At 33.8% G+C, this 24070-nt stretch overlaps 2 protein-coding genes across 6 annotated transcripts in view; one reads left to right on the forward strand and one right to left on the reverse strand.

Moving 5' to 3' along the window:
* LOC122504120 overlaps positions 1 to 15727 on the forward strand; it is a 66126-nt gene extending 50399 nt beyond the window's left edge. For all 3 annotated transcript variants that reach the window (XM_043615039.1, XM_043615041.1, XM_043615040.1), the window contains one exon: positions 13603 to 15727. In XM_043615039.1, coding sequence (XP_043470974.1) covers positions 14548 to 15111 — 564 coding nt within the window. In that variant the 5' untranslated portion in view covers positions 13603 to 14547 and the 3' untranslated portion in view covers positions 15112 to 15727. The remainder of the gene's footprint in view (positions 1 to 13602) is intronic.
* Positions 123 to 17150, reverse strand: LOC122504117. Of its 3 annotated transcripts, none has more exons than XM_043615029.1 (4): positions 16594 to 17150; positions 16318 to 16489; positions 8903 to 9233; positions 123 to 2222 (listed from the first exon to the last, which is right to left on the reverse strand). In XM_043615029.1, exon 4 carries the CDS (start codon positions 2185 to 2187, stop codon positions 607 to 609), a length of 1581 nt encoding a protein of 526 aa, XP_043470964.1. In that variant the 5' UTR covers positions 2188 to 2222; positions 8903 to 9233; positions 16318 to 16489; positions 16594 to 17150; the 3' UTR covers positions 123 to 606. The 3 variants fall into 3 exon arrangements, with proteins under 3 accessions (XP_043470964.1, XP_043470965.1, XP_043470966.1); XM_043615030.1 differs by having other exon boundaries at positions 17007 to 17020; XM_043615031.1 differs by lacking the exon at positions 8903 to 9233 and having other exon boundaries at positions 16318 to 17150.
* Between the last annotated feature and the right edge of the window lie 6920 nt (positions 17151 to 24070).

The raw sequence follows: 24070 nt of genomic DNA on the forward strand, positions 1-24070 counted from the left end.
TTACTGTTAGGCTTTTAATATATTTGATAAGTAAGCTCGTAGTTAACTTATTTTGCTTCGTGCCTGTTTGGATTGCAAAAGTAGGATAGGGTATTTAACTACATGGAATAAATTATGTCAGATTGCTTATGAAAATTATAATATAAATTTATTTATTATAATTATAATTTATAATATTTGTTAGGCATGTAATACTGGTAATTATAATACTGATTACTGTAATACAATAATGCGCTGATTTTCTAATTTTATTTACTGTCTCATGGCGCAGCCCTTGCATCTAGTAAATTTTTGTTTTTTGTTACCACATTGGCGACAGTAAAATATGTTTTCATCGCGGAGATAGGGGCAACCCTTGTGTTTGTGGTTTCGGCTATCACAATGCCAACAGCCGGGGCGGACTGTGCGACGCAGCCAATTTACCGTATTTTGGGGTACATTTCTTTGTTTTTTAATGGGGATTTTGAGTAGCGAAGGTAAAGGTAGTGTTTGTCCAGGGATTGTGTAGTTTTGTTGGAAACGAAAGGGCGACGGCGGTACTACTACGTTGGAGTGTTCGGAAGAATAGCGATAACCTGGACGACAGGTGGGAGCAGCTTTGTGCGGTTAATATCGGTTTGGTTTTCTTGGCTCGACGTTCTGTTCTTCTGTTCGAGGAAGAAGCGGGAAAGGCGATGGTGGTCGGAACTCTGAGGCTGATTCAGAAGAGGTGGATGGTAAGGCTTGAGGTTCTGGGGCCGTGTTTTGGGGTTCAACCCCTTTTGATCTTAGTGGTTTGACGAAATTTTCGCGTAAGATAGGGTGTGAGTGTTTTAGGTGGTCTCTTAGACAAGAGTTCTCGTTGTTGTTGAGGTCAAATGTGTTCGGATCTTTTGTTATTTTAGGGGAACTTTCGACTGGATCCGGTGAAATTGGTTCGTTTTCGCTGATCGAGGAATCATCGAATTCTATTTCGATGAATTCGTCAGTTTCCGAGGATTCAGAGGGATTCTCTGGGCGTTGTTCATCGTCTAAGCAAGCCAGGGGGTCTTCGGAGTCAATTCCGGTTGCGAGTGGGTCGTCGTTCGTTTCTGAGAAGGGATCGGAAAAGGGTTCATCGACATTAATTTCGAGAGGAGCGGTAACAGTTTCGGGGACAACTTCCGAAGTTGAGTCAGAGAGTGAGTCGTTCACGGTGATTTTGTGAAGAGTGGAGGTATTTTCGGGTGCGGCTTCCGAGATTGGAGTGGAAAAAGGGTCGTCTATGATGATTTCGAAGGAAGGAGTGGAACTGTGTTCCGAGTTATGATCGCTCAAAGTTTCTTCGGCGTTGGTGGTAATGGCATCCTTCAAGGAGTCTATAATCTGGTCTATGGGAGTTGAAGGTCTGTGAGGTTCAGACATACTCTCCAGATTATCGGGTAAATCTCCATGAAGTTGGTCTTCACGAATGACGGTAAAGTCACTGTGAACAGAAGAGTTCGAAAGAGAAGGGGCTCGAGATCGGTTGGGGAGGACATCAGAGTCAATAATTACTACGTCATCGTCTGAATCATCGGAGATGATACTAAAGGAGATATCTTCAGAGTTTGTAGGTGCGTTGGCGGTCGATTTCGCCAGATCTGGGGAAATTGACGGAGTTAAATCTTGATTTTGAGATTTCTCTTGGGTCGATTCATCAAGAGAGGTTTCTTCAATGGCAATGGGGACTCGATTGCAGGTGCATTTGGTTAGGGGAAGCGGGTCACCATCGGGTGTTAATCTGTATTCGCTGGATGTTTGGCAATTTTCTAACACGACTACGCGGGTGTTGTAGAAATGTTTCTTCTCCTCGCGAATGCTGCGTTTTATTGCGTGGTAGAGACCAGGATAGAGTTTAGTGATTCTAGATAAAATTTGTTGGTAGGGTTTAATGTAACGCCAACTAGGTTGCATTTTATTTTTCTCCTCGTCTTCGGGGCTCCAAGAGACGTCAATGTCTTGGGGTTGGCGGTATTCCTCAATGAGACTTTCCAATTCGTTGATTTTGACGAGCAGGCTTGAGTTCTCCTTCTCCATTTCCGAGATACAGTCGGCTGCTTCCCTCAGGAACTTGGGATATTGTCTAGTTAATTTTTCGTTTTCCTTTAGTTTCCGGAGCAAATTCTGAGCCATCTCAGCTAGGTAGGCGATAGTGGCCTTGGGGTCGTCGAGAACGTTAGTCGCCATGTTGACGAGATCGGTTGGTCGACAGTAACTCGAATCTACAAATCAGAGTCGAAATTAGTATTTAAAAAAGGTTTAACATCTTTAATGTGGAATTTTCCAATATGTTTAAGGGACAAATCACTTAATTCAACAACATTCGGAGGACGAATTTTTGTAAGGTCCAGAATATTTAGGAGATAATTTTGAAGTAATGTTTTTGATTTTAGAGGACAAGATTCGGCAGCGAGTGAGAACGAGGTCTCCTACTGAATAATTTACTGCGCGATGGTGTTGATCATAATAACGGGATTGTTTTTGGTAGGCTTTATCCATATTTTCTATTACCCAATCTTTCATTAATTGGATCTTTTTCATTCTTTCTTCCCAAAGGGTCGGATCTCTTTGTTCTATTTCGGGAGGATTGTCGTTTAGTTTCTTACGTACGTCATTGATAGCGTTAGGATGACGTCCGAGATTTAGGAAGGCTGGGGAAACTTTTAGGGAATCATGGAAAGCTGTATTGTAGGCGTATCGGAATTCTGTGAGGTATTTATCCCAGTTTCGATGGTCTTCAGATATATATGAAATTAACATTGTTTTAAGGACTCGATTAACTCGTTCTACGGGATTTGCTTGTGGATGGTAGGGAGGTGTTGTCGAGTGATAAATTCCGTACTCTTGTGCGAGAGAACGAAGGACATTGTTAATAAATTCTGTTCCATTATCTGTTAAGAGGACTTTAGGGGTTCCCCATCGGTTTATGACAAGGTCTTTCAGGGCATCTGAGATTAGTTTACCGGTAGCATTTCTTAGGGGCTTAATTTCAATCCATTTTGTGAAGAGATCTTGGATAACAAGGATGTATTTAAAATTGGAGCGACTAGGTGGGAAGGGACCCATAATGTCGGCTGCTATTACAGTCCAGGGTTGCTCTACAATTCTTTGGCTCATTAAGCCGGGCGGTAAGTTTTGATCTACTTTACAGGATTGACAAACTGGACAAAGTCGGACAAATTTAACGATTTCGCGGTAGCATCCGGGCCAATAATAATCTGTAGCTACTCTCATGTAGGTTTTCTGAGTTCCTAGGTGACCTGCTTGTGGATCATTGTGTGCTTTTTGGAGGATGGATTGTCTTTCGGATTCGCATGGGACTAGTTTCCAAGCTTTTAGGTCTTCAACTAAAGTTGAGAGGATTGGGTCAGGTCGATAACAGTATAATTTACCGTCAGTGATTCGCCAGTTAGGAAAACGTCCGGGAAATTCTGTAACTTGCAGAAATCTACGAGTATACCAAGTGTTATCAGTTTCTTCAGCTGAGTATAGGACTTCTATGTTTTCAGCTGGGGCTTCTACAATTTGGGTAGCAGGGATACGGGACAAAGCATCAGGCACATGATGCATCGCTCCTTTCCTGTGTATTATTGTGTAATTATACTCAAGCAAGGTCAAAGCCCATCGAGCTAGGCGACCTGTAGGGTTGCGCAAATTATGAAGCCATTTTAAACTACTGTGGTCTGTAATCACAGTGAAATCATAACCTTCAAGATACGCTCTGAACTTCTGAATAGACCAAATGACAGCAAGACATTCTTTTTCTGTCGTGGTATATTTTTGTTCAGCTTCGGTGAGACTTCTGCTAGCGTATGCAATAACATACTCAACATTATCAATTTTCTGAGTGAGCACTGCACCGAGACCTACGTCACTAGCGTCAGTTTGTAGTTCAAAAGGTAACTCGAAATCAGGACGAGTAAGGACGGGTGCGTTCATGAGGGATGATCGGATTTTCTCGAAAGCTGTTTGTTGATCTGTTAGCCATTCCCACTTTTGCTTTTTGCGTAATAATTTATTTAGGGGTGAAGTTATGGATGCAAATTGAGGGATGAATCTACGATACCAGCCTGACATGCCGAGGAATCTTCGTAATTCCTTTACATTTTTCGGGGGTGGATAGGTCAGAATGGGAGCGACTTTATCTGGGTCTGCAGATAAACCTTTTTCGTCAACAAGAAAACCTAAGTAACGTACTTGAGGGACAACAAATTCGCATTTGGTGGGATTTATTTTCAACTTATGTTCTTTTAGTTTATTGAGGACAATCTCAAGCCATTTGAGGTGTTCTTCAAAAGTTTCTGTTGCTATGATAATATCATCGAGGTAAACGAAACAATGCGGGTAAATTGAAACAATCCTAGTCCAGGTATTGCGAATGCAGTTTTCTCTTTACTTTCTTCGGATAGTGGGACTTGCCAGAATCCTTTATCTAAGTCTATTTTAGAAATGTATCTCGCTTTTCTTAATTTGTATAAAATAGCATCCATGTGGGGAATAGGGTAACTATCTTTTTTCGTGAGGGCATTCAACATTCTAAAATCTAGGCAAAATCTGTATTCACCGTTGGGTTTTCTAATCATGACTATTGGGTTGGACCAATCACTAGAGGAGGGCTCTATCACTCCATCTTTCAACATCTTTTTAACTTCGGCTATAATGGCTTCCATAACTTTGGGTGAAACCATATAACATCTCTGTTTTACAGGGGCATGGTTCTCTGTGTTTATGGAATGAATGGTCAAGGTAGTTAATCCGGGCTCATCGGGTATTTCGGGCAAATGCAATTTCAGAAACGTTTCTAACTTTTCCATTTGTGAAGAAGTTAATTCAATTAAACCGGCACAATTTTCTAAGGAGTCATCTTCCCTCTTTTCAAAATGATACATTTTCTTTGGTTTATTTTTATAAAACCAAGATCTAGTCACGAAATCAGCTTGTATTTTAAAATACTTGAGGAAGTCTAAACCTAATACTAAGGGTTCAGATAGAGAGTCTAAAATTCTCACGCGTAAAGGCTTAGTTTGTTTACGTAACTCAAGAGGTAAAGTAATTTCTTTAGACACGGTTAATATTTGTCCATTGGCCACTTGTACTGTACCATCTTTTTCGCTAACGGGAAGGTTAAGATCTTTGATAATTTCAAGTCCTTGGGGTCCAATGAAGCTTCTAGATGCTCCGCAATCTACGAGGGCTTTCATCTCGTGATTTTTAATATGGACTGTAACATAGAGTAAAGGTTCTGGAGTAGAAGGTGCTGAATGAGGATACTGTAAATTTGAAATTTTATAGCAGGTGGTCGGAGGACGGCTCTCCTGGACTAGTGTTAGGTTGAACAGGGCGACTGTTATTAGCGTTATTTATCAAAGGGGTTTGATTCTCGGTAATAGTATTCGTAGGTGCACCGTCTGCTTGATTATTTCGAGGTTAAGTGGGAACAGTGTTTTCCTGATTTAAGGGACTAGAAGCTGTAGCTGTAGAAGCATCAATAATTTGTTCATGAGATGCATTCAAAGGAGGATTAGTGGTGACACTGTTTCGCGAGTCTGGGTTTTGTGATGGTCTTAACTCATCACTAGGAGGAGTAATAGGAGGAGAAGTAATTTCTGAAGGTCGATTGGTACGTTCATAATGACGTAAACGTCTTTGCCGTTCATCTGCCGATCCTTGGACGGACAAGCCTCTATTGGCAAGTTCTACTTCTAGATCTCTGGGATTGAGATTATCAATCCAGGATCTGGACGGTTGACTCATAACGGTCTCTAAAAGAAAATTATTTTGGGGTCAAAAAAAAAAATTAAATACAGTAAGGGATGATTTTAGAATATGCATTAAAGGAAAAGCTGGAATTAACCTGGGATTGATTCTGGGCGGTAATGCTATCGTAGCTGTTTGCAAACGAGCATTGGCAATAAAATTTGATGTTTAATAATTAATAGTAATAAATGAGGAGGATAATTTTCTAATAATTGTTATTATGAAATTTATGATAGGGAATTGTCGATTATACTTCCAAAATTTCTAAAATTTGAATCATCAATAATTGTTGTAATGAAGTGCAATAAACAAAAAAAAATATATAATTTTAAATGGCCGAGAATTATTCCAAGTTCAATTCTTGACTCCTTTCGAAACTGTGATCCAGAATTTTATAGTTACGATGACTATTTAAATGAAATTTAAATCTTTTTAAAGATTAATGAAATAATTAGAAATTCTATTGATTATTAATAGTTAAAAAAAATAAAAAAAATAGAAGGCATAAATATGTTACAACGTAATTATTGATGAAAACAAACCACGAACAGAAATGTTACAACGTAATTATTGATGAAAACAAACTACGTACGGAAATGTTACAACGTAATTATTGATGAGAATAAATTACGGCCAGAAATGTTACAACGGAAAATACCTTATCAATGGTATCACCATTATGGTTACTGCGGATGCGAGCAGAAAAATATCATAATTGTCCACAAAAAAAAATTCAAACGGAAAAACTTTATAACTTTATTGGGGTAAAAAAAAATAATGATTATATAACAATTTAAGTTGATTATGATAAATAATTTATCATAAATATTTGATTAAATATTAAACGTAAAAAAAATTATTGTAAATCTCTCGAGTGGAGCGTCGCATAGCAAAATGTAAGTCAGGTCACAATATCTCCCTAATTGAATTATTAGGACACCAGGTATAAATTTGAAATGAATTTATTTCAATGTGGGAAATATTTCTTACTTCCGTTTTGCTTATTTGCAAATTTCTCACACGATAAAAAAATTAAATCAAGTAAAAAAAAAGGCTTTATGATATTCAATTATTAGAACACCGGGTATAAACTTGAAATAGATTTATTTCAATGTGAGAGATAAGTATTAGGGACTTTTCATAATACTTGATCATTGGGGCACTGTGTATGAATTTGAAATGGATTTATTTCAATGTGGGAGATAAGTATTAGGGACTTTTCATAATACTTAATTATTAGGACACTGTGTATAAATTTGAAGTAATTTTATTTCAGCAAGTAACTAATTATTTGGGAAAAATTATTAAGTTTGGTTTTGGTAATAGGGCTATTATTAATATGGTGTTATGTATTATGGACTTTTCATAATACAGATTATTTGGACACCCGGTAGAAATTTGAAATATTTTTATTTCAGCACAAAATTAATTAAAAAAAATTATTAAATTTGGTTTAAGTAATGGGACTATTGCCAATGTGGTGTTATGTATTATGGACTTTTCATAATACAAAATTATTTGGACACCCGGTATAAATTTGAAATATTTTATTTCAGGTGTACGAATTATTTTTGGGAAATTATTAAATTCGATTTTCGTACAAGTTTTACTTATGACTGTTTACAAGCACACTGTAAACGTATGAGTCATCACCGACAAGTGTAAAGGGCACAAAAGAAATATTCAAAACACAAAAATCAATATATACAAAATACACAATATACAATAAAATAAATTCTTTTAAGAAATCCTGAAATACAATTTTGTACAAGACATGATATATAAAATTCATAAAATAATTTTCTTAACCTGAGAAAATTGTTTGAGCACACAAAAAAATTTTAATTTTTGCTAAATGGGCAAAAATATAATTTTTCAAAATTGAATATGATTTTCTACTTTGGCGTGGCCCCACATTGGGCGCCAAAATTGTAACCAGACCTTTTTCAACAACAATAATTATTATAAACAAACGGGCCTAATTTACAAAACAGGGGAATATTTATAAACAAACAGAATTTGTAAACAAAATTTATTGTTATGCAATAAATAAACAAACAACAAATTAAATACTTACTATAAGCCAAAGGTTTCAGGTCCGAACAAATAATTTTGAAATTAATAATAATAAAAATATCTTGATAAAATATTAAAAATAAAAGAATTTTAAATAAACAAAGTGTTGAGCGCCAGTCCTTTCTTGGGACAGTTTCAAAATTACGGATACTAAATATCCAGGATAAACAAAATAAAAGGTACTAAATACCCAAAAAAAAATATAATAATAGAACTAAATTCTATAAAAGATATAGCAACAAAAAAAATTAACTTATTAAAATTCTTAAATTGAAATTCTCCAAGATAAATATTAATTTCGATGCCGGTCGACTAGCAAAGAAGGAGGAGGGAGGATTCGAGAAAATCATATTCAAAATATCACATTAAATAAAGATTTATTATAACATTCAATTATTTGGACAAATTTTACAATTAAACAAAGTGTTCACATAGATAAACAATTTTTCATTAATTATCATAATTAAATTAATGTGGTCAGCCAAAATTCGTAACGCAAAATCGTAATACAAAGAAGATAATAGGGCAAATTAAATAAAATTGGTCAAATCTCATTTTATAAATAATAGGGTTTTCTTCCTCAATCAAAAGAGGGACAATTAAATGGGACAATTCCATATTAAACAAGAACAGGGACAAAATTAAATGCAATATCACTAGTAAAAGGGACAATTCTATACACGAAATTTATAGTATTTTTATTTAATAATTCAAGGGACAACTAAATATAAATGGAACAACTCCATTTGTTCAAAAAGGGATTTTCTTAGCAAATTAAGAAAGAAAAAGGGGAAGAAATTGTAAACGGTACGACTTCATTTACAATTTTCACAAAATTACACTAATAAAAGATAAATAACAACAAATTAAATAATTAAAATGAAATAAAAGGGACAAATAGTAAAATGAGAGACTCTGGGCACATGGTTGAGTAAGAGTAAAAGAAATTAAGACGCTATTAACACACTCTTACTTAACCATGAGGCCGGCTGAACCACTTGTTACATTAAAAGGAAAATTTTACATTTCACAAATAAAAAGAAGATAAAAGAGCAGTTATTACACTTACATTACGCACTTACAGCGAAGATCCTCCAAAAAGAGAAAGAGCGATGAATATCGTCGATCACACAAAAAAAGAAACTATAATAATTTTGAATAAAAGAAAAACTAATAACACGATGTAGACTTCCTTCAGAGACGGCTGTTTCCTCAGTCGGTAGAATCGAAAGAGAGCGATAAGGATTTTTCTTGCGAGCATGCTGCCTGGATTCCTCCCCTCCGTTTTCCCCGCCGGTTACCATGGTCCTAAACTAGTATTACTCCGCCGAAATCAGGAGCGTAATTACTTTCAAAATCAGTGACACCGGGGTATAATTTAAGTTGTAATGTCTTGCTTCCTGAAATTTTTTTTACTTTTCAATTCTTAATTTCCTTGTCGTCAACCTCCAGAATTCTCTAAATGTCATTGATAAAAGAAGGCAAAAGGTAGGTTGATTTCTAAAAAATCAAAAGGTAATATTTTATCCAATGACAAGAGAATTCGGGCCTGGGCAAAAGGTGTCTCTTCATGAAATATAGAGAAATGACAGGGACTATCCTGTTTAATAGTCGATCTCTTAACATTTTGAAATTCCATAATAATTGGTAAATATAGAAAATAAATTCTAATTTATTCAAAAGGTTATTTGTGAGATGACTTTTTGTGTAGGTTGAATTTAAAAAGTGACAGGTATATCGAGTCAACTCGATTTTCATTTGGTTAACGTTGTAATTCTCTGCTGTGGGTAAACGTGATGAGGAATCTGCGCAGGTGCGATGATCGTTCTTTTCTGCTTTAATCGAGAAACGCGCTAATTTTGAGTTTTCTGAATAATATTTTCAAGAGGGAGAATACGATAACATAGATAAACAAATTAGATAAACAAATATTTTACCAAAGCTGAGAAATTGTTATTGTTTTTGTTAATCGGCGCAAGGGAGTTTATTTGTTTATAAATTTTTAGTTAAAATTTTGTTTACAAATTTCTTAGAAAATTTGCCACGTTACAAGGGAAAAATAGAGATAAATTAAACAAAATTAAAGGTTTAAATTCGTTCCCTAATGAAGGTGCATCTTGCAGTTGGGACATGGGTGACGAGGTAGTTGATAACAAGAGTAGAGAGATACCACACATTTAGAAAGAGGATAGAATAGGAACTGGAGAATTAAATGAGAAAAACTCATTCAAACTATTGACATGGGATGAAGGAGAGAGTAAGAATGAGAAAGACTCATTTAATTTTTCATTTAGGAATTTTTAGGTCAAGAGTGGGGATAGTGATCCACTCTATAAGCGGAGTTTAATTGAGGGGATGAATGATACTAATAAAGGATCAGTATCAATGGTCCAAGGGAGGGGAGAGGTTGTGAAGGGCACAACTGACCCATACCTTGATATTGACAAGGAAGTAGACGGAAGCCGACTGGCAAATCGATACTTTTTTCGAATGCACATCGGCAACAATTCTTATGAGGCACTCTTTGACCCTGGAGCGATGATATCTGTGATCAGCGACAGAGTAGCAGAGCCATATAGGAACCGACTACAGCCATGTAATACCTTAATAAGGAGCGCGATTGGTGGCAAGAAAGAGACAGCAGGGTTATTAAAACTGAATATAACAGTAAACGGGCATTTAAACCAGTTTGACGTTAAAGTTCTCAGTTCAGTTACACAAGACATCATTCTGGGCATTAACTTTTGTAAAGTTTGAAATATGGAAGTTCAACTTGGACCTGGTCTCTGGAGAGTATTTGATGGTGATTAGCATGTATTTTGTGTCAAGAATGTTATCAAAGGTGAAGAAGAAATCTATGCTAAATGTGCTGGTATCTCTGCGTTGACCGATCCCACAAAGCACAGACATTTTCTGCAAATTTGCTGCAAGTTTTTCATGCAATTTTCGCAAGTTTTCAGCAAACTTGCATAAATATAAAAATGTCACCCACTTGGCAAATTTGCAGCAAACTTGCGCCAAATAGCAGAAACTTAAATGTATGCGCAGTAGTTTACTATGACATCTAGAGCTGCGCACTATATTTTAGTTACCTTCCATGCAGGAAAGGCATTGTTCATCAAAATATATGCAATTTGAAAAAAATTGTTTAACCAATTTTTTAGGTATTTTAGAAAGTTTGCTGCAAATTTTCCTCAAGTTTTTATTGTAAACTTGCCAAGAGGGTAACATTTTTATTTGTATGCAAGTTTGCTGCAAACTTGGATGCAAACTTGCGAACTTTGCATGGAAAACTTGCAGCAAACTTGCAGAAAAATACTGTGCTTTGTGTAACAAAAGGATATTATTCAAGACCTAGTGAGAAGATTGGTATTACCACCATCAGAAGAACTACTAATGACCAACTTGACTGAACATCACATCAGGGTAACTGGCGAAACACCTGTCCAACACAGACAAAGACGTTTGTCGACAATAATGATTACTTGGTCACAGAAAAAAAAGCAGAACTGTATAGAAAAAAGTAATCGACCCATCATGCAGCAATTGGAAGACAGCTCCAGTTTTGACGCCTAGAGGGAATGGTGATTTTTGACAATGTTTTGACTTCAGAGACATGAATAAGGTCACAATAAAGGACATGTACCCATTACCGACCATTGACTCGATTTTGGACAAATTGAGAAAAGCTAGATACATCTCAAAAATTGACTTGACGCTAGCCTATCACCAAATTCCATTATCTCAAGAAAGCAAAAAGTATACAGCTTTTGCTATTCCAGAATCAGAACTTTGGCAATACTGCCGAATGCCTTTTGGACTTGTGAATGCTACGAGTACATTTCAGAGACTAATTGACTCTCTTTTTGGACCAGAAGTTGAACCTTATGTGTTCGGATATCTTGACGATATCATCATCGTGACGGACAACTTTGAGGAACATATAAAAAGGTTAGAATTTGTTTTAGAGGAACTTAGAAAAGCAAACCTGGCTGTAAATCCTGACAAGTGTGAATTTGGATGTTCATAAGTCCGATATTTGGGATATTTATTGGACGAGGAAGGATTACGACCAGATCCAGAGAAGACTGAAGCAGTACGAAGCTATCCACCACCTACAAATGTCAAGCAACTAAGGAGATTTCTAAGAACGGTTGGAAGGTATTAAAGATTCATTAAAAATGACAGTGAGATCAGGCTGACACTTTTGAAGATGCTGCATAAAGGACGACCATGGGAATGGGGAGACGAACAACAGGAAGCCTTCGACACTTTAAAGATGAAATTGACGACAGCACCAGTAATCGCTCGCCCTGACTTTAGTTTGCCTTTCACAATACAGTGTGATGCAAGCAGTTATGCCCTTGGCGCCGCGCCGTTTTGACTCAGGAGTTTGATGATGGAGAACATCCAGTGATGTATATCAGCCGAGTGTTGACTGGGGCTGAAAGGAACTATTCTGTGACGGAAAAAGAGTGCTTAGCACTCCCTTGGTCTATAAAAAAATTTAGACCCTACATTGAAGGATATAAATTCAAGGCCATTACTGACCATTCAGCTTTGAAGTGGCTAAAGAATTTAAAAGATCTGACTGGACGACTCGCAAGGTGGGCTTTGGAGATGCCTATTGTTGGTGATGAAGATGGATGGAAACTGGCTGTACAAGATAAACATAGACTAAGGATGTTAGACGATGCTCATTCTATTCCATCTATGGGTCACTTGGGAGTGTACAAGACTTATGACAGAGTTGCTAGAGAATACTATTGGCCAGGAATCTGGAACGATGTACATAAATTTGTAACACATTGTGTACAGTGCCAATTACATAAAGTATCACAAGCCGGACCTGTAGGATTGATGGGACAGACAATAGTTGAAAGACCATGGGCAGTAGTTGCGATGGAATTTCCACCAAGTAAGAATAAATATAAATATCTTTTTGTTTTTCAAGACCTATTTTCTAGATGGATCGAATTGAAACCGTTAAGATCTGCAGACGGAAAATCTGTGACCAAGGCCTTCGAAGAATTGATCTTATTCAGATGGGAGACTCCAGACTTCCTCTTGACTGACAATGGGAAAGAATATGACAACAAGACTCTCAAAGAAACACTTGAGGAATATGGAGTGAAGCATATTACAACGCCACCCTATCACCCTCAAGCTAATCCGGTAGAAAGAAGCAATCGGACCTTGAAGACAATGATTTCGACATTTATTGGAAATGATCATCGTGACTGGGATTTACATGTCCACGAATTTAGACATGCAGTCAACACTGCAACCCAAGCTGCTACGAAAACTTCTCCTGCATTTTTAAATTTTGGTCGACATCCTCCACAAGTAAAAAGTTTAAGACGAGAAGTTGAGAATAGGGGCAAAGTACGAAGAATTTTACCTGAAATATGGATTGACAGGATTAAAAGACTTGACGCATTACGTGACTTAGTAACAAAATTTATTGACAAAGAGAAAAATAGACAGACTAAATACTATAATAAAAATCGACACGAAAGTAATTTTAAAGTCGGTGATCTAGTGCTTAGAAAATCTTATAAATTATCAAGTGGAACACAAAAATTTGCAACCAAATTGGCTCCTAAATTCGAAGGCCCATTTGAAATTATTGAACAATTATCTCCTTCTGTTTTTGTATTACAAGCCAATAATAGTCGTAGAAATCCTAAAATTTATATCTCCGAGTTAAAAAAATACTTACCTGTCTAAATTTTGTATGAATTTACTAATTATTTTTATTATTTGTAGCTTTCATCTGATTATGGACAAGGGTGTAGAAAGTTCTCAGACGAAATTCTAGAAACGAATACTATCCTGGATAACCGGAGGAATTCTATTGACGAGGGAAGGAGAGGTGCAAGACTAAACAGACGTTTAATTCCTTATAATTTTGACTCGAAGATGCAACGAAGAGAAACAACGCGTGCACTGCGAAAAATGGCGTCTAAAAATATGACGTTTAGACGTTTTTAAACGTCTTATGTAAATAAGCGTCTTATTTGACCGTCTTAAATGAAAAACATAACCTCCGAATACATGCATTTTAGAAGGCAAATAAGACGCTTATAAACGTCTTAAATGTGACCATGTAAACGTCTTAAACCAAGACGCCCTTTTTTACGGTGTGGCAGACCAACAATCAATCATCACCCGGAAAGAGAATTCCAATATCCGACTGATTTATCGACACCACCTTCATGGCTGGATTTTCCAATAGTAGAACCAGTGAAAAAAAGACAACTTGGAGCAATTTCTCGACAACCTAAACCATCTGGACAAGGAAATCCCCAAATGGAAATTTCAACTTTAGAAGATATTAATCCATCTAATTTACCAAGGGTGTTATCTATAGACGAGAATTCTAAACGCAGACATGATGAAGACTGGTCATAATTTGAAAGTAGATTAGCTGTACAAGAACTAGATCGATTTGTAAAGAATCTGGAGCCAAAGACATCTGTATCTATCGAAAGACTCAGGGAGAGACAAGCAGAAGAGGTGGAAAATAGGAAGACCGTATTAAAAAAGGAAGATATAGTGAGACCAAGTGATGAGGATGAGATTGATACACCACGATCAATTACACCCCCTGGCCCACCTAACAGAATTGACGATGAGGATAATGTTACTTCTTCCAGAATATTGACAAGGGAAGCCCTACCGAGAAAGACAACGGGAAGATTCTTCAATGATATGGAGTCGATTCCAACAGACCCTACATTAGATCCACCGCCTAGGGCTTGCTATCATTGCTGGAGAAAGGGGCACAATCGACCTAATTGCCCAAAGCCGAGTACTGAAAATCATTGTGATAACTGCGGTAGAAAATTCGAGACTGTCGCAACGTGTCCTCGTTGTGCAAAAGGGTACAGAAGGTATCTATTAAGCCGAAATCAGAATCATCAGGAAGAAATTATGGAAAATAAGCCAAAACAACATCGTAGAGAAGGAAATCCGTTGTTGCCCGTTATTTGGACAAAGGAGGTTAAACTTGGAGTAAATGTTTCTGGTATCGCTTCTGGAGAAAGGGCGTGGCAAGTACGAAGGACACCATCACCGACACCGAGCGATAAGACATCAGTGTCTTCATTACGACTTGGGGAAGATGAAAATAGTGCTGTATCTCACATAAGTAAGGCTACTTCTAATATGAGTAAGGAAAGTTGCCGCAAACTTCCCGTCTTTGATATCCAAGACCCAGGTCCACCGCCTCCTTATGAAATAGAAGAACCAGATACGAACAAGAACACGGACTAAGTGACTGCGTTCAAGGAGTTAACGAATGCTATGGAAGGATTACCTATCGCAACTATCAACTTAGCTATTCAACAACTCTTGGAAGAGCGTAAACTGCGATTTGGTAAGAAGACGGACAAATAGTGAGTTTGTGAGAAGAGAACTTTGATTTTCTTTATTTTCTATTCGAATTGGTATTATTGATATTTTTTTTTTTTAGTTGAGTTTTGAGTTGAAGAAAATTTTTATGTTTTAGTTATCTTCGTATTTCAATTTTAATATGACAAATGTTCATTAAATTTGAATTATTAGTTTTTTTTGTAAGACTAAAACTAAATTGTTAAATTAGTTCAAGTCTTAGTGGGGAGTTTTGTGACGAAGTAGTCTCGTCAATTTAGTTATTTTCTTTATTATTTAAATATTCGCGCTATTTTTGACTTAGGGTGTTGGGTGAAGTGAAAACTCCCCTTTATGTGAATATTAGCGGTGTGTTTCTGTTTAGCAGACGACGAATACACACATGTGATAAGGATAGTCTGATTTTTGTATCGAGAGCTTAGACATGGGTATGTGAAGAGAATCGAGTTTAATTATAAGAAATGAAAGTTAATTGAATAAATAATAAGACGAAAGTGTACATTGCTGACTTTATTTATTGTGATTCACCCTATCCAAGGAATATTAAGACGATCAAGGAAATATAGTGACAGCAAGTAGTAAGTAAAAATATTTAAATAAGAAGTCGTGTTTCAAAAAGGTTAATTTTCCCTTATTAATTTTTCTCAACGGAATTTCCTCTGAGATAATGTTATTTTGTAAAGTAGTATTGATTCTTTTCTTTTATTAACAATCTTGTTAATTGTTGAATTATTGTTTTTGTTAGTTTTTCTAATGAACAAACTAACTGGCGTCTAACTATTCACGTTGGTGTTAAATTTGATTTTTGACGAACAAGGGAATTAATAATCTATTTGGATTTTATATATTTTCTAAATTATTGTTAAGAAAACCGTCATAAAGTTCATTTTTAATTATTTGAATTTGAAACCAATATTTATTGAATATTTTGAATATAGTGAAGACTTGAAGACCAACAATTTTTAATTAATAATTGATTCTCTTTCCGTATTTTTACTTACAAAATTTAAAACATAACCTCAAATTTTTTGCTTCTTAGGTACCTTTCTTGGGAGCGCGTCATATTTCCTTTTGTTTTATTATACCAACCTCACATAACCTTGGAGTGCGGAATCCAATGTATTTGTAGGCAGATTTCCCAAAATTCCCTAAGCAAAAGAAAATCCACAATTGCGAAAAGGTGCGATTCCACAATTACTCATGGGACGATCAGATAAAATAGTAAGAAAACGTCCATTGCTTATTGGTGAATATGATAAATCTGATAAGTCAACAAAAAATAAAAAACGCAAATTAACTGATGAAGTCTTAAATAAAGAGGAAATATATTTTAATAATGACGGTAATAACAATGGAAGTACTGACACTAATAATGGATTGGATTCCCCCGAGGAACATCTTTCGACAACTGCATGAAGAGCAGTGCAATATTACAATTTCAAATTCTTAGCGCAGAGTTCCGATTTTTAATAAAGTTAAAGCTGTATATTTTATACAGCTTCTTGCAAAAAGAGGTGAGAATAATCGTATTTATACTGTCTGTCTGTGCAAAAGAACTAATTAAAGTTCCCACAATTAATCTTTAGTATATACTGCATTTTTTATACATTAAAAAATTTGTTGTTCTTTTGTCATTTACAATTATAATGATAACCGGCAACAATTCACGTGTTGACGCGCGCGTTTAACTTTTTTTGTAAAATATTTTATGCTTCTTTTTAGAAAAAATGTCCAAAAGCCTGAAACTTTAAAAAAAATTTGTTATATTTTGTACTCACGTGGAAATTTTTAGTAGGGAATATTATATAAATGCACAATAAATATTTTTTTATATTTGTATTTAATTATTTCAATTAGACATTTATTATTAAATCTTTCTTTGTAACAATTTTACTATTTTTTCTTGCCTATTATACTAAGACTAACTTCATGAAATATTTTAATATTCAAGAATTCATTTTTCGACAACTTTAAAAATAATCAATTGATTAAAACTTTTTATTGTAAAGGTTTAACTGTAAGAAAAAATATATATGAACAACAAATATATGTATGAAAATTAAAGTAAACTAAAAATAATATAATATATATTCATAACTCGTCAACTTCATACTGCCTGTGCGGGCAGGCAGCATTAAAACTAACATAAACATCCAGTTTATTATATAGAGTAGTACCGACAGAAGTGGACCACACTTTGGTTTTCATGCTTTAGATTATTCAGAAATTAACATTTTTAAACATTTATTGCGTTTATTTGTAGCAGAGGCGTAGCCAGGGGGGTTTAGGGTATCATCCCCCCCGAAATTTTGGAAAAACATATATGTTAAAGCCTAAATTTCTAATTTTATTCTGAGTACACCTCTTATAAAATTCCATAACCCCTCCCGAAACTTTTTTTGGCTACGCCCCTGATTTGTAAAGAAAGGGGTTACCTAACTTTAGGTAAAGACAAAGGACCCCGCACAATCATATGAGAAATCTGGCCCGGTCAGAATTGTCTGTAATAATTTTTGATCAGGATATTAAAAAGTAATTATTTTCAAAGTTACAGACAATTCAGACCGGGTTCAGATTTTCCATATAATTGTGCGGGGTCCTTTAAAAAAATTTTAATTTTAACATATTGTTTAACATCTTTTTGCAAAAAAAGAGAAATTTGCAATATCATGATTTTGTAGACAGAAGTGGGCTACCTAAGTTTTTCATCTAAAATAAATAAAAGTATCAAGCACTATGATTTTTTATGTTTAATGATTAATTTTTTCAATAAATAGTATTGTAAAACCAAACACAAGCAGTCCGTTTCGAAATTTTATTAATTTTTATTTGACTTATAGTATAAAGTAATTTGTTATAGACAATGAGTTCATAGTCAGTCGGTTTAGCCTTTCTTGGTGTCATGATTGCTAAATAATACAAATTAATTCATAGAACCATTTTATTAGTTTATTCAAAATCACTAAATCTCGAAACGGAACGTCAATGGAGTGGCCTACTTCTGTTTATAGAAAATGTCCCACTTCTGTCCACAAGCCTAATTTGACGAGAAATAACGTGGTCATAACACCTACGAACAATATGAAACAGTCCCTTTAAATTTTTTAAGATTAGGTCTGATACTATAATAAAGGCTACTTACCCGATTGAATTCGATGAATAACTTATGTAAACAACGATAACTTTTACAATGAGAAGAAAAGAAAAAGTAGATAATTTTTTGCACTAATTGCTGGAGAACACAATTGTACGTCGCACACTTTAATGACTAACTGAAAATCGACCTTCTGTTAATAACAAAAGAAAAAAATTTCGGTTCACAGATATGTTACTTGTAAAACCAAAAACGGCAAGTGGCCCACTTCTGTCAATGCTACTCTACTATTTCATTGCTTATAAAAAAATCAATTTTATCATTTTTGGGGCCCCTGGTTCACCGGGGCCCCGAACAATCTAACCCCCCAAACCGTCTATTGCTACGCCACTGTCCAGAACTGAGAAGTAAGCGGCCAAAAGTGGATAAGTCAATTTTTTTACTATTTCGAGAAATTTAAACAAATGCAATTTGACACATAACCAAAGTTAATTTCAAAATATAAAAAATATATACTGAATTATTTATATCAGAATAATTTTTTGGACTTAGAAGTCTCATTATTAATTAAAGTAAATTATAAATAAAAAAATTTATAATTTTGGGCATTTCTTTAGTTAAAAAAACTAAAATTTTAAATATTGTTGGTTAAGTACAAATATTTTTAAATTAATATAATTCTTTATTAACAATTTTTTTTCTTAATGTAACAGTGATTATTTGGAAATTCAATTAATTATCATTCTCGGAAAGTGTAAAGTAAAATTTTTTTAAAAAATGAACTTATCAACTTTTAGCCGCTTGCTCCTCAACTAAGCTTTCAAAAATCTTGGAAATAGTACTTAAAATGCAGATAGGGCGATAATTAGATACATTTTTTCTGTCTCCGTTCTTGTAGACTGGCACTATAATGCCTCTTTTCTAAATTAAGAGAAAGATACTGCTATCAAGAGACCAATTAAATAAAATAAATAGAGGATCAACAAAAACTGAGCTACATGACTTTAAAATGCATGGCGGTATATGATCAGGATCAGCACCCTTGTTGACCAGCACCCTCTTAATATTTGCTACAGTGTAGAAAAATACTTCCTTTACTTGATTGAACAGTTAAAACCTTCTATTTTTCAAATTCATTTTCTGGGTTTTGACCAGTTTAGGTTTATGCTGCAAGTTATAATTTGTAAATATTAGTAGGGTAAGTGTACCAATTGCCGAGGGTGTTCCATTTGTCGATGTTACCATGGTAATAACCAAAAAATATTGTCTAAAATGTCTCATTTGTTTGTTTATGTAATATTAATATATTTTTTTCACATTTATAACGCATAAAAAAATTAATATTTATTACTTTTTTTCATTTACAATGTGCTACACTGTTTAAATAAAATTCAAAGTTTGTTTACTCGACAACAGGAACCATCCTCGACAATTGGTACGTTTACCCTAGTGTAATAATTTTTAACAAATATTAAGTTATTATTCAAAGTACTAAATTCTTTCCTTCTAAATGTCAAATTTATTTGTACACTCGATGCACAGAAAAAAGTAGACGTACTTTACTATTTGCTATTTTTTTAAAACTTAATGCAACGTTGAAGTGGACTAAATGTTGCGTTAAAAATTTTTATCTAGTTTTCCAGCTTTATAAATTTTAATATAATGTATTCAAAATATCTCTAGACTTTATTTAGTGTTGCCAATAGAAAAGCTACATGTGCAACACGTATAGATTAAAGGAAGAAAATTTAATTTGTTAGCACATAAAATATATCTATATATGAATTTATGTTTTGAAAATATTTGTTATACTTTGAAAATTTAATATTATTATCGTGTAGAATAATTTTACCCTAAAGAGGCCAAAATTTGTTGCTATTTAATTTGTTCAATAGAAATTAATTCACAATTATTAGCAAGAATATTGTAATGCAAAGATTCTAATAATTTTCTTTCACATAAATAAACCAATTACTCAGTTTTTGCAAATTTTTTAATATTTCATTTTCATATTTTTTTGATATTAGAATGAATTATATGAATACTATGTCTACTCAATTGACCGTTATTGTTATAAAATATTAAATAGAATTTAATAAATATAATTTCATGAAGTATTAAAATATTTAAAAGTTATCGACTTATGTCCAATTTTTTTTAAATATTTCGTTTTATTTCTCAATTGAGGCTCCGGATCTTAAAAGGGCACTTTCCGCATAGACTTTACATGGTGAAAGTGCCCTTTTAAGATCCGGAGCCTCAATTATAAAATTACACATCTATCTTGAGCCTTACAACTGCATACAAGTGTTTTACAATAGTAGAACATTTCTTATAAATACTTATACTATAATTTAATACTAAATGTTGCGTTCACAAAGCAGAGTCTCACAACCAAGCTATATACTAACGGTAATTTATTTCTAATTTTAGTTATATATTTTGGAGAAGTTGAACTTATTATCCCTATTATATATTAGATTTATACTGTTTTCATTTATTATTAGTTAGTAATGCTAAAACACTACAAATTAATACAATGCTGCACAAAAATTGATAGCTTTCTATACATATTTATTAGCTCCACAAGCATGTACGTATAATAGACCTAGAAGATAATAATTCATTAAAGTGTTTTATAAACAAAAAATGATTGAATAAAATTCTCTTAAGCAGAAGTAGATGAAAATAATTTTCCTCTGGGTCCGATGGACTCAGCTTGTGCAGGATACAGTTTATGAAGATGTTAGCAATGTAGAAAAAATATCAATAATTTAATTGCACTTTGCTTTTTTATAGGTTTTGACAACAATTTTCTAAACGCATTTAAACCTAAATAAAGAATAACTTATTTCATAAATTTTATATTTTAAAAAATTTTTAAGTTATGTGCGATTTACAGTTATCGCCCAAGAAAAACTGTACTGCCTGTTTCATATGACGTGAAATTAGTAAACAACCGTTTTCTAACGAGTTTCCCTCTGCATACAGGCACTTTTTACAAAATCTGACAACGTAAATTTGTCACAAATGTTTTTAAGGGAGGAACCTCATTTATTGCGTCAAAAAATAGATTTTTTGGTAATAATTTTAATCGATTCTACAACTATTCAAGAATATACCTTTTAAATTTTAAATCGATATCTGTATTATTGAAGACGTTACAAAATTTTTATTTATTTAATAAAATAAATTAAGGCAAATTATCTACTCCATCGTCAGGGCATATAAATAATTTAAGTCTTCGTATATTTTAATTATTATTTTTTTGTAAGATAATTATACATTAATTTTTATTTTATGTATTTATTGTTAAATTATTTTTTTTATTATTTTTATTATTTTAATTATGTATATAGTTTTTATTATTATTTAATTTTGTATATTTTTTTAGATAGACTCCCTGAAGAGGAAATCATTTAGATTTTGAAACGTTGGAGTAAATAAATATTTTATTCATTGAATGTTTATTGAACCAATCAGGCTTTATGATACACTGGAGCTTCACTTATTTTCAGTCTCACTTATTTGTATTCGCACTTATTTTTACAATTTCCAGTCTCACTTATTTTCAGTTAAGGGGGTCACGCCGTGTGATAGGTTTAAAAAATCGAAAATTTTTTTTTCCATAAATCACATCTACAATATGTGTAGAATATGTGGGTAAAGAGGATTTTTGATATTTGACATCCTAAGAAAGTTACAACACTGAGAAGACAAGAAGTTGCCAAGCGAACAATGTATTACTTAAATTTTGATAGGCGTTTTTCTCAAAACTGTGTTTTTCAAACTGGCGTCCATGATATCTCAAAAACGGCTTGACCAATATCGTACAAATTTATAGAGCGTGTTCAGTACATATATGGCTATCGCCCAAACGGCGTTTTTATAATCATCATCACTTTTCAGTTTTATAATTCGGAATCATTAAAATATTTTTACTTGCAAAAATTTTAATTTGTTGTTAAAATGTAACTGAATATATGGTAAAAATTTTGAAGTCCTAAGTTTCCATTGTTTTTGAAAAGAAAATCCAAAAAAAACTCTTAAAAAACGTCTGCCACACAAGGTGACCCCCTTAAAAGGTTCTCCGTGCGTTCTCATTGGTTGATGTTAAAGAATCCACCAATCAAATCAACTCGAATATTACGTTTCAGAGTGAAAATAAGTGCAACTCTGCCTTTCAGTTTGTTTGGACTTGGTGAAAATAAGTGAAGCTCCAGTGTAACTCATTTTAAAGATAATTAAATAATCTTTAATGTGACTTTTAGTGTTTCTTGAAAATTTTTTTTTCATATTTATTTGGAATTTTAAAGTCAATTTTATGCACGAAAAATCACTTTTAACTTAAAAGTGGGTATAAAAATCAATTCTCGAATTTTTTTTAAATCGAAATGTCACATCGGAGGTGGGTCAAATTTTCTCAAAAAAATCAAAGTTGGTCATGGGTCTTTCAATTTTTGTGAAACTTGGTATAAAGGTATAAACTTGGTATAAACACTAGGTAGTGTTTTATGATAGAAGATTTTTAAAAATTTTCAAAATTGTGGATTTTACCGAGCATTAAACATTAAAGTACATTTTTTTGAAAAACGAATAACTTTTATCCATTTAGTTAGAATTTGTTTATATTTTAAGTAATAATAGTTGATTACACAAGCCTGCAAAAAAATAAAACTTTCCGTTGTCTGAGATCAAGAAGTCATTTCCCGCAGTATTTGGTGCGCTGAATCCGAATCTGGCAACGAAAACCTCCCATCACGTCAGGATTTTGAGAAAAGTGGGGGTAAATTTCCAAAAATAATGTTTTTCGCAGTTTTTGAAAATTTCTACCAGGTAAATCCGACGTGCTAGAGACTTTTCATAGGAGTCAAATTAAAGCTTGTCAGATTTTCAAAATTCAAAATGTCGGATCCAGTATGACGGATTACTTGTTAAAAATTGATTCAAATTGCCTAGAATTCGTTACTCGAGGGTTTTCGGGTCGTTGATTATGAATCTAACCACAGATTTATTATTTTGACATCATATTTATAATCAGCGACCCCAAAAACCCCAGAGTAAAGAATCCAAACATTTTTGAAAATAGTTGTATTTACGGACAGTGTGAGTCCATTTTTATGCTTGCTAACTGTTAAAAAAATCATTTTTAACGGCTAAATTAGTTTGTTGTTAGCAATATCGCTATATCTTCGTAAAGTAGAGGGTTCAAGCTTTAATTTGACTCCTATGACAAGTCTCTAGCAGACTCTTTAGATTTACCCGGTAGAAATTTTCAAAAACTACGAAAAACATGGTTTTTGGGAATTTACCCCTACTTTTCTCAAAATCCTGACGTGAAGGGAGGTTTTCCTTGTCCGATTCGGATTCAGCGAACCAAATACTGCGGGAAATGACTTTTCAATCTCAGACAACGGAAATTTTTATTTTTTTTGCAGGCTTGTGTTATCTAACAATTAAAAGTGCAATATTAAACAAAAAAATCCAAAATTTGCCCTGAAAAAAAGTAAAAAAAAATTGATTTCATTTTTTCGGGCATAAGCACCCCTTTGATATTTTTTAATAACTATAATATTTGGATTCGTTATCTTCTCCAGAATTTTTTGCAAAAAAAAATTCCTGGAGACATTAAAATTAACCGAAATATCGAATTTTTTGTCTCGAGGTGCACAGATATCGATTTCACGTAAACAAGCTTGAGATATGCACCAAACGTTCTCAAGCATGAATTTTCGCATTTTAATTACA

The sequence above is a fragment of the Leptopilina heterotoma genome, unplaced genomic scaffold (assembly GCF_015476425.1).
Source record: "Leptopilina heterotoma isolate Lh14 unplaced genomic scaffold, ASM1547642v1 Lhet_278, whole genome shotgun sequence".
NCBI classification, from domain to species: Eukaryota; Metazoa; Arthropoda; class Insecta; order Hymenoptera; family Figitidae; genus Leptopilina; species Leptopilina heterotoma.

Excerpts from the sequence above, each read along its gene's own strand:
- LOC122504117 (XM_043615029.1), bottom strand. The coding sequence starts at position 2,187 with ATGGCGACTAACGTTCTCGACGACCCCAAGGCCACTATCGCCTACCTA.